General features: G+C 26.6%; 1 protein-coding gene across 2 annotated transcripts in view; it reads left to right on the forward strand.

Moving 5' to 3' along the window:
- LOC107436206 (glutamate receptor 1-like) overlaps positions 1-12,523 on the forward strand; it is a 147,221-nt gene that overhangs the window by 82,598 nt on the left and 52,100 nt on the right. For both annotated transcript variants that reach the window (XM_016047817.4, XM_071188134.2), the window contains exons 4-5: positions 5,166-5,416; positions 10,464-10,628. In XM_016047817.4, the coding sequence (XP_015903303.3) occupies positions 5,166-5,416; positions 10,464-10,628 (416 nt within the window). The remainder of the gene's footprint in view (positions 1-5,165; positions 5,417-10,463; positions 10,629-12,523) is intronic.

Genomic DNA, 12,523 nt, shown 5'->3' on the forward strand with positions numbered 1-12,523 from the left:
TATTATTTTGAAATTTATTGGAAAGCAAAACTCATTAATGAAATTTGATAAGTTATTTCGGATGTTTATTTGATAAGTTATTTTCCTTCCCAGTTGGTTTACTTCTTTGTTTCTAGTGGCTATTAAGGAAAACAAAATTTGTATTTTGTGATTTTAAAAAGGAAAAATGGTCTCTATTTTAAAAAATACTGAAACTTAATAAAAATAGTTGACTATTAATAATTGATGTTATTTTATTAATTAGTTTTGATTAAGATATATACTTTAATATATTTGAAACATTCGAAACTAAACAATAATTGAAATAGTTAGCTACAAATATTTGCTCCTCTAATATTAATTAGCTGTTATTTGATTCGGATCTATATTTTGAAAATTTCCAAATTATTTGAAAAATAAATGCTGATGCTGAATTTCTACTAAATGACAATATTAAACAATATCTGCTGTTTGATTAGCTAATTGTTATTTGATTTAAGCCTATATTTAAAAAAAGTATGCTTAAAATATTTGAAACTAAATTAATGGTTAAATTTTTTAACCACAAATAATGAGTATCCCGAAATGACCGATGGATTTTCAAAATCAATAAGAAAAAGAACGGAATGCGATAAAAATGACTAGCGGTATTATGTCTGGAAAAACGGAGAATTTCATATCACAAACACTGCACATTTAGTTGAACTTCCCGACAACAGGTGGCGTGGTTCTCGTGCGGGAACTGCAGAGAAATTAAATCCGTGGCATGCCCAGTCAGTATTCTGCAACGAAATCAGTTAGTGAGCACTTCTGAAGAATTTTGATGATGGTTTGCAAATTAGAGCAGCAAATATTCATCGTTTTGAAGCATCACAGCCTGGATCAAAGCTGTGTACATACGAGGCGCAATTTCAAATGTTTCGATTGCAATCATTCCTATTCTACAGCGCCGCCTATTAGCGAGAAGTTTAAGTAAATGTGCAATAAAATATTGAATTTTGCTATAAAATATTGCAAAAATGTGGAATAAAATATTCTGGAAATCATATATTTTAAGAGCTTTCCGTACTTTTTTTTTTCTTAATTTTTTTTTCTTAATTTTTTTTTCTAAATCCAGGACACCCAATAATTGCTATTTTATAAATTAGTTCTTATTTTATTAGTATCTACACTTTGAAAATACTTAAATTATTTAAAATTATGCAAGCATCCAATTTCTGATATTTAATGTTATTTCTGCTATTTGATTAATTTGATGTTATTTGAATTAGATCTATATTTTGAATATGCTTAAAATATTTTAAACTTAGTAAATGCAATTAATTAACGGCAAATAGCTACTGCATTTGATTAGATAATTGCCATTTGAATAAGATTTATATTTTAGAAATACTTGAAACATTTGAAAATAAAAAATAATGCAAATAGCGACTACAAGCAATTACTACCATTTGATTAATTAGTCACTATTTAAATAGGATAAAAAAATTGAGAATACTTAAAATATTTGAAACTCAAAAGGAGGTTAATAGTTAACTACAAAAAATACCTACCGTTTTGTTATTTAGTTGATATTTGACTTTTCTGTTTAGACAATGTATGTTGAATCAAATGAAATTCGAAACATTTTCCTACACTACTCCAATGTTTGTATTATTTTGAAATTTATTGGAAAGCAAAACTCATTAATGAAATTTATCGTCTGATTCGCCAAACAAAAATAGTTTAAATAAAAAGTCGCATAATAAATAATAAAGAATATTGTATTTAATTAGCAAAAAATAGTAAAATTGGAAATTTTATCTCAAACTGCCTAAAATTCCGTTACTATATAATTCTTTTAACATAAAAATGTTTGATGAGCATTTGAGAGACATACTCTTAGACCCAATGAGAATTATTTCTTATTATTATTTACATGTGTATGACTAAATATCCAATTAAGTTATATAAGTGGTTTTCAATCACTTAAATAAAATTATGAATAAAATGAAAAAGCTACACTTAATTTAAAATATTATAATATGGAAAAAAAACATCAAAAAACAATATTGTATTTATAAAAGAAAGGATAATGTAATAAATATTACTGTTAGTAGTATCGTCACAACCTGAAAAAAAATTTATGATGGTAGAGAAAAATGAAATAAACAATTTTATATTTACTAAAATTGTATATTTATAAATTAAAGGAAATGTGCCTATAAGTTAAAAGCTTAAACATTTCAAAATATTCTTGTAAGTCTACAAATATGTATTGAATAAATTTTTTTAGGGTTGTATCCATGAGTAATATACAAAGCATGACTATGATTAGAGTTAAACATGTACTTAAAACACAATATCCAATATAAATCTAGATATTCATAAAAAGTAATGGAATAAAACAAATCAGACTTGAATTAAAGATTAGTGAGAGAAACTCCAACCAAGAAACATAGCTCTTTATGGACCAATAAGTCACTGTTATTTTCTTAATTTCTTGTCTCTGGTTCATAAAATGATATTATAATAAGAATGGCGTCAGTATTATCACTTGTACCAAATTAAAAAAATTAAATGTCGTTTTTTTTAACAAATATATTATTTTTAACTCAATTACTTATATGAGTTTAACGAATCACTGCAAAACAGATATTTTATAGTAAAATATAACGGATTTTTTTAAAGATTTTGAAAAGCTCTATTTGGATACTTATAACTCAAAATATTAAATCACAGTAAAATTTCGAGATTTTAGGACTTTCCGTGTTTAGTTTCCCATTTCTTCGTTTCATATTCTAATTTCTCAGATTTAGTCTAATTAATAAGGCATTATTTAGCAATTTCCATAATAAAATTTACATAAAAATCAATTTAAAACAGATTAGATAATATATATATATATATATATATATATATATATATATATATATATATATATATATATATATATAACCCAGAAAGGTATTTTGCGAGAAAAAAATGTATTTAAAATGCAGATATGAAGCATTTTACGTATTATAAATATTGGTCGGCCAACAACATTCCACTGATAATTCAACACGCGACAAAATAAATATTTCATAAGAAAATAAGGTCAAAAATGTCGGCGAAACCACATAAATCTTTCCCTCTGCTTAAAATATTACTTTAATATGGTTTTTTTTTTGCTTTTCCTTCCCATATTTTTGTTAAAAAAATGTTTCCTCTAAATCTAAAATCCATTTCATTTCTTTTTATTGTCTTTACTTTTGAATTTTCTCTAAACTTTCACGTTTTTCGTTTTTTATAGAAGCTTTTCCATATATCACGCGCTCTAGAAATGCGTTTTCTTTTCTCACAAGTTCGCCAAACTTTTTGCTGTCAAAAAAACAACGACAAAAAATGAAAATTGAGCACCCCAACAGACAAAAAAAAATAGATACATATTTCAATTCTCATCTCAGTTGAAAAGAAAAATAGAAAATAGATAAAAAAAATATGCTTTTAGCAGAATATTTTAAATGCATTTTGTTAGAAAAAATTCAACGCATCCTTACTTCGACATTTTTACGTCACTTCACTATATTTGAAATTCTTTTCGGTTTTTATTGAATATATTTCTTGGATACTTTCATATACTGAAAGCTGAGCGTTATGAGTTGCGTGCAAAAAATACATTAAGTTATTTTTCTTTAAAAAAAAAGAATAAGGAAGAAAAATTGCATTTTTCAAATAAAAATACTGGAACGTTGATTTTTCAGAGTTTCCAATTTCCTTATCAACCAAAAAAGTACATTACAATGTTAGGAAATGCTAACATTTAAGCTAAATTGTAAATTTAATGTTATATCTTAAGCTCACTTTTTAAATTATTCCACGTTATTTTATTTATACTTTTATTTTTAAATCAAATTGAAACAAAAAATAAAAAAATGAGAAAGAAAAATACCAACTCATTAAAGCTTATTATTTAATTATGCATTTTATAACTCATTGGGGTAATTAAATAATCGTTTAATTTTAACTTTACGGAAAAGATATTAGTCTTATTATGCACTCATTAACTGATTCCGTTGCAAAATACCGACTGGGGATGCTGCGGATTCAATTTCTCTGCAACTCAGGCAAACCTGCACAACCATCTTTCGAAGGGAAGTTAACTAAATCTGCAATGTAGTGGGATGAAATTCCCTAATTTTTCAAAGCATAAGGCCGCAAACCAAACATTTCTACCGCACTCTATTTTCGCTTTATTATTATTTTTTTTTTCAAAATCCATTTGCCACTTTTGGGACATCTGGTAATAAGCAATTGAAAAGTATAACTGAACGCTTATAAAAAATATTCTGCATAGCTACGCATTAGTTTTATAATTTATTTATTGTTTCCTCCTCCATTTGAAAGAAATATATTCATCATTAAGGCATTATATATATATATACATATATTCTCTGAACAATTTTTACAACATTTATAAGGTTTAATTTGAATTAAGTTATATTTTAACTTGCGCAACAATATAATTTAACTTAGTATTTTGTAAAAGTTAGGCACGTTATTGTGAATTTATATGCTTAAATATTATTTTTTTTATAACTCAAAATTAAAATGGGAAATATTTTTAATTGTAAGAAAATCTTTTTCTATATTTAGTATTTATTTTTATTTGTGAAAAAAAATGCTTCAGTTTTTATAAATTGTAGATTAAGAAACTAAATGGACAAGTTCATTAGCTTCCCTTTTGAATTCATAAAGATCTTTGTCTACTATTCAAAGCCTGGAGGTTCAGTGGTTCGGAATTCAATCCTCTGACCGGGTAAAGTTGGCTCAAACTTTCATCCCTTCAGTGGTTCATTAAATGAGTACCAAAACTGCTTGGAGGCTAAGCACTGGTGCTTACACCTTAGGAGCACCACATAAACTGTACAAACGGCACCAGAGACTCTAGAGTGCAACGGCAAAAAAACTGGATTGAGTACAGCAGGCCTTGGCAATAAATGGGCTGTCATGCCACTAAGTTTAATTTAGTTCTATCTTTTTTTTAATATTGTGTTATTCTATTCTGTATATAGACAATAATTCAGAATCTTGGCCACATGAATCATCATCTTCGTTTTATTTATTAATCATACAAACTTTTGCTTGTACGTAATATAATGATCTGTTTTAATAATATATTATATTTGTTATATCAAACTAATATTTTTTTTATTTTCATTCAGGCCTTCTAAAATTGCAACAAATTTTTCATCTAACAACAGAAAAAGACAAAATTGATATGAGAGTTGTGAGAAGAATTACCAACTCCAGTGATGCCAGTGAATTTCTTAGAAAATTAGAGGACCAAGATAGACACGGAGAAAAATATGTTATATTAGACTGCGAAGCTGAAATAGCTAAAGCTATTGTTATTCAACAAATTAAAGATACATATATTAATAGAAGAAATTATCACTTTCTTGTCACGAGTCTTGTAAGTATCTTACAGCCTTTATTAACACATTGAACTGTTAATATTTTTCTTGGTATGTGAAAATCTGATCTCTAGAACAAAAGTTATTTAACCCCTTAACCTTAACGATCGGTTAATGTTCAAGAAAACGGTCATAAAAGTGCCTATTTTGCCAAATACCCGTATTTGATTAGTGCTGACATCTAGTTTAAAATAAATTAACTATCTACAATTACCTTAAAAAGACCGGGCAAAAGAAATTAATTAGTTTTATTCTTATTGACGCATTACAACAGAACACTCCAGTCCCGAAATTTCACGAGAGCGAGAAATAGAGGGCGAAACCTCACCCCGTCATTTCCACGGGAGCGAGAAGGAAGGGGTTAATGAACATCTTTGAACAGTCTTCCCAAATTTTAGTTTACGATTACCAATCATCAACTCAGTTGCCTCGTAGGTTTGAACTCAATCGAGATGACATGGAAAGTCCTGTATAAAGTATTGGGAGAAATTTTGCTTTGCGGACGACTTTTCGCTGGAATCTATACGTATTTGCTTTGCATGGAGAGGAAAACCATGAAAACCTCCCACAATTAGTCTGATTTCAAAGGGATTCTAACGCATGATCCGTCTGCCGATGGCGATATTTTATGCATGCACTGTGGTCTATGTGGGCCGGGTGCGGAATTCGTATCGAGCAGTCATCGATGGGACTCGAACCCGGGTCACCTCATTGGGAGGCGAGAGCTCTATTCCCTGAGATAACACTGCTAACAAAATGTATTGAGGGTGGCTTACTGTACATTACTTTAGGTTGCTGTACTTAGGAAGATTACTTTTCGCCAATGTGATTCTCTAGTGAACGTTCTGTTAGATATCGTGAGATAAAATATTTTTCAAATGTATTAAGGGTTATAGGCTTAAGCATAATGTTATAAACTTTTTTTCTAGCTCTCTCGTTAATGGCTACAGTTTTTTAGACTCGGAATTGTGAAATTTTCTAATCCTTTTCTTAGTTGAGATAACATTTTTACAATAAAAAATCTGAAATGTAGTTGGATCGATATTTTTAATACGAATAATAGTGTACTTATAAATTTCTAAATTGACGTGCTTTTTTTGTGAGAATAGCACCTATATATGCAAAGCAAGTGTTGACATTTGAAAATGTCCTCAGTTCTACTACTACAAGTATAACAGCCAGAGCTATGTAATATTTTCATCAATATTCTGCTACTAGTATTTTATAATAGTTCAGATATAAAATATGTCATTGTGACCCTGTACATATATAAATATTTAAAACAAGTATTTCGAATTATTTTTAAAAGACCATGTGAGGTAAAGGCCTTAAAGGGACTGTGAAACCAGAGTTTTTACAAAAAAACAAACGACAAATCCATTCCAATTTGTGTCGCTTAATCAAAATACAAAAAAAGATAAACGAATTAAAATAAAAATAACTTTGCTCTTACTGTTTTCTTCTGAATTTTTTGTTATTTGGTTTGGAAGTTTGTTAATTAGTAATATAGAAGTTTTGTTATTTAGTGAGGAAGAAGTGTTGCTCCTAATTTGTTTCGGAGATCTGGAGCTTGTAGAGCTATTTTACCCGACAGTTGTATAACTATTTGGAGGAAATATTCATTTTCTTGTACTATCATACTGTGTAGAAAAAAATTGCATTTTTATTCATTCTTCAATTAGATAGGTTTTTCTTACTCTGTTTTCAAACATATTTTATCGTATAAAGCATAAAGCTTCGAAAATAGAACTCATTCACTAGTTACGTAGTATGTTAAAAATGCCATTTTTTTCGATGACAATATTTTTCCGAAATAAATAATTATTATTTCAGATTTTGAGGCTACATTAGCATCGTTAATGAAGATCTTTTTACTATGACCTTCCTTATAAATATTATTTTTTTAAAAAATTATTATTCTTTAGTTCAGAAAAAAACTGAGAAAACGGAAGGAATATCATGATCAATATATTTAACTCTCATCGAAGAGTTAGATTCATCATTTGGTTATTTAACAAAACGTAGGTCAAATTTGATTAAGAAAGATGGTTTAATTTAAATTATTTGATCAAAAATAAAACATAAAGGGTAATTTAAAAAACTAACATACTACTAGAAACCTAAGCCTCATCTGTCACTACATACATTTATATTACATTCATTAATAAGTAATATGCAGTTGGAATCGAAATAAAGAATAACTGTTTCCTTTTTAAAGAGCTTATTTCTGAAAAATGGATTATAGAAATATATTTATTAAGAAAGAATAAAAGGATGGAACATAAATCTTAGAGTTTAAAGACGTTAAAATCTTGAAATAATGCAATGTTTATCAATGGCATGACACTAAGTAATAAATAAAACTTGTAAAAGATTAATTTTAGTAAAAAGAAAAAACGATACCCTAAATGCAATGTTTTTTAAAGTCTCTGTAAAACATTATATACCCGTTTGAAGTTTGCAAATTATCTAACGACAGGTTTTAAGAAAGAAAAATGAAAATATAAGTCGAATCAACTTGTTTGCATTTTATTGATTATTTCAGAAACCTCCTATTATTTTTTCAAAAAATATACTCAAGTATATGCTTTAGCATAAAGAAAACTGGCATAATATAAGGAAAAATAAATTCAAATATTGAGAACTTCTATTTAAAAATACCTCAAAATTTCTTTATTAAATTACATTATCTTCTCTTAAAAATCTGCAATGATATAGTTACAATTGCATGAAAATACAATTAATAGTAATAATTAATTTACAAATTAAAAATTTTTTTCTTACTTTTACATTCTTTTTCCGCCATACTAGTACATAAATTTATTTAAAGAGCATAAAAGAATTAAATTTATTTTTTTCACCGAAAAATTTATTTATTTATAAATAACTTTGAGAAAAATTCTGAATTCAATGTTTTTTATAGGCTGAGTTTTACATGATATATCTCTTTGAAGTTTGCAAATTACCTAACAACAGATTTCAAGAAAGAAAAACAAAAGAAAGAACAACTTAACTTGATTAGATTTCACTGACTTGAAAACCTCTGAACCTCTCTCTACCTCTTTCTTTTACTGAGAAGCTTGTTTTAGGAAATGCACTAACAATAACATAAAAAAAGTGCAACAAAAAAAAATAAGAATATGCATTTGAATTAAATTAACTTTAAAGGAAATACAAGAGTGAGTAATATTTTCAAAAAACTAATCACTTTAGCATAAAAATCAACTTCACGGGCATAATCTGAGAGGGAAAAAAGTTTTACAACAATAAAATGAGAAAATGCATAAATGCATTTTTATACCTGAACTAAAATATTAAATTTGAAACTATAACTAAGCTTAAAAAGCTTAAATGTCACTAAAATAATGTTGTCGACACGTTTTTAAATTTTAGGTGATTTTTTAACAAGCATTTTATTTTATAAAATGACGCAGCATCAAAATAACTAGATTAATGTGTGCTGAAAATGTATTTTTATTTTGCAAAGAAGTAATATGATAATGTATAAGAAAGTAAAACTTATAAAGAAAATTCCATTTAAAATACAAAATAAAAGAATATTTTGAAGAAAAAAACTTTTTATGCTTCACTTTTCTCGAAATATAGTAGTTAAATTCTCATGATGAGCCTTTTTAGAATGTTTAAAATTCATATCAATTTATTTTTGTTTCATAAAAAGGAAGAAGAGGAATAGTTATAATCCTACACTTCAGTGATTAAACTGAATATAATTTCATATAGTTATGAATAAAACACTAAGGAGTTGAACATTCAAAATGCTTAAGAAGATATAGCATTTTGTTTCTTTTTAACTAATAAGCATTTTATTTTTATTGCCTTCTTATAAAAGTAAACTATTATAACAGAACATTAATAAAAAATAACTTTGTATCTAAGAAAAAAACATAATTACTTTGTCTAGAAAATAAAATCGGGGAAAAAAATCTTGTCTCAATTAACTGAATTCATAAAACGCACTCAGATACGAACCATATTTTGAGCTTCAAATGAAGTGTGATAGTTGAATAGTTAAATTTTTCTTTCTGAAAAATATATATTGTGCAAGTTGGAAACTGCAAGCAAATTTTCCTTTGCCTGAATAAAATGCCGAATCCAAGGTTATTTAAAATCTTTTCCTTAAAAGTTAAATGTTAGAATGCATAAAGTTCTATATTTAATGAAAGATGCAACATCTCAAAGTTTTGCTATATACTAGTATCAAATTGTAAATACGCAATTCTTTATATGTAATATTTTTGCTTTTGAGTGTAATGCTGTATCGAAATTAGTGAAAATCATATTTCTCTCTTTCTTTTTTTGCTAAAAGTCTTGGTAAAACAACACAACCCCAATAACCTTTTTGATGGATATGAAAGTTTAATAAAGTTCCATTACTTAATACTTTATTAAGATATTGATGTTGTTACTAAATATTACCATTGAAGCTTTCACAGTAAGTGACCTCAGCATTTTTACATTAAAGCCCATCTAAAAAAATAAATAAAATGCAAATGTAAGACATCGCATTGCTTCAATTACCTTATCCCGTAGTATATTAACTATTCAAATTAACACATATGCATACCTTTTCCTTTAAAATGTACAGAAATCCATAAAAAAATTGTCATTCGTCTTTTATAAATATTACTTAGCTAGAAACTGATTCATAATCATTGCTAAAATTGCAATTTTATTGATTTTTAAATAAAACAGTTTAGTCAAATATGTTTTCCAAGCAATCAATAATTATCTAATTAAACTCGTGCACGTATCATTACATCGGAGAAACAATTAGAATATTTCTGTCGGTAAATAAAACCTCCAAGAGCATTATCTCATTTATCTTCCAATCAGGAATACAAATTCTAGTTAAACTTCATAAATATTTACGTCGAGTACCAGTTGCTTCGAAATTCTTTTCAAACAAAGACATTCACTTAAACAAAAAGGGAAAACAATGAAGTTAAAGCTAGTTCAATTAATTATGTTCTCTGTAAGAAATTTTCTTTAGGCTTCAAAAGATATTGACACTTGTCTCCCTTTTAGATAATTGAAGATGACTGGAATTCAGCTTTACTCTCACATGGAGCTGTCAATATCACTGGATTCCAAATGCTCCAAGAGACAAGGCCTGAAGTGAGAGAATTCTTAGCAGCTTGGAAGTCACTAGATCCTTATAGATGGCCTGGAGGAGGAACTCAACACATTACGGTGACAATTTTCTCCTTTCTTTGGCGACATTTTTATCTTTTCTTCCTTTTTTAAGAGATATTCTGTGGCTCTTTCGTGAATGGTTTTCTTTATTCAAGCCTCAAGCACTTAGTGAGGTAGATTTTCTGACTGAGAAAATTTCTAAAATATAAAGGAGCAGCGACTACGAAATAATATGATATTGTGATACTTTCTTTTGGAAAGTCATAAATTTTGTCAGAGATTTTAGACCTTTTGTTTTACTGTGTAGAGATGGGCTTTAGATTATTTTTTTTAAAAAATTAAATATGAAAGATAGTATTTGACTAATTTCACAAAATATATGGATAAAAACAATGAAAATGCATTCATTACTAAAAAATATAAGCTTATAAGATTATTTTATCGGAACTAATATGTTTTCCATTCCCTTTTATTTTAGAATTTTTCTGATCTTTTCTTAAGAAAAAACAAAAAAATAAAAAATATATAAATAAATAATAAAAAACTAATACTAAAATAGTACCTATTTCCTTTAAATTTTGAAACTTAGCATTTTCTTACGTTCTAACAAAACCTTGTGTTTCATAATTCGACTTTTACATGATTACAATATAGTTTTCAATTGCTATTTTCTTACCTCGCTACATTTACATTGTGCAGATAAGTGCTTTTGATTGTCTCTTTTAAACTAAAATATGAAAAAAAAATTTAGGTTGATTTAATAAAATACATGCAAAATTCGGCTGATTTAATAAAATATATCAAAACAATGAAATTGTTCTGATTAATTAAAATATAATTTTAAACAAAATGCATGCTTTTAGCTTTATTTTAAAAATGTCTTTAATCTTTATTTTAAAAAAATAAAAGTTGGCATTTTAACAAAACATTTTTCATCTTTTGCATCAGTATAATATAGTTCTTGCTTAATTATTCGATGTTTGCTTTTTTTAGCTTTTTTCCGCATATTCTGCCCAATTACAAATTATTTATAAATGTTTATTTATTTTAGTTTATTAAAATATAAAGCATTTATGTATTTTTTTAATTAATTGTTCTTTTTTTCTAAAATTAAATACTTTATATCTCTTTCATTCATATAAGTATATCACATTTATCATTCTAAGTAAATTGTTATTAAAATATTTAATCTGTCTTTAAATTTTAAAAAAGATTAAAATGTATTAAAAAAAAGTTTACTTTTCAAATTTAGCGAGAATATTTACGTAAAACATTTAATAAAAAAACGGTACAATATTTAAAATAATTGTCTCTCAAATTGTTTTGTAAATATTAATGACATGTGACTCTCATAACAAATGCAGCAACAAGCCAACAAAAAAACTGCAAAAGTAAAACCTCTCTTACCCTAAAATATTATTATTTATGTTAGTTGCTATTCCTTAAGCTAACTTTAAAAGAAATTGACATCAGACAGTTGTTATTGTAAATATGTGCTTAAATTAGTTTTGCTTAAAAAAATCGTAAATTTTAATAAGCAAATTAGACTTGATCTACATTTTTCTTCTTCAAATTAATGACCCACTATTTTTTTTTTGTTTTTTTAAAATGTATATATTGTGTACTGTTTGTTATGAATTTCTTACCAGTGTTATGTATATTGAGAAATAATAACTTAATACAAAGCTAATTTAATACAGTTTCATAACAATTGATTTTCTAACAATATATTAAATCACATCAATAAAAATGGCTTCAAATGTTTTCGTTGATACGCATGGAAATCCATTAACGTTTAAATACTAATTGATAAATGTAACTTATTTCAGCACAAAAATTTGAAAAGTAAAAAGCTTTTAAGCATTAAAGTTTGAGAAATCTACGTCCTTGAAGAGTTAATTTGATAAACGGTATTGTTACTAGGAAACTCTTAGCATTCTTCATTACACAAA

This window comes from Parasteatoda tepidariorum, chromosome 12 (genome assembly GCF_982258835.1).
Source record: "Parasteatoda tepidariorum strain Cologne lab strain chromosome 12, Ptep-v5.0, whole genome shotgun sequence".
Taxonomy (NCBI): Eukaryota; Metazoa; Arthropoda; class Arachnida; order Araneae; family Theridiidae; genus Parasteatoda; species Parasteatoda tepidariorum.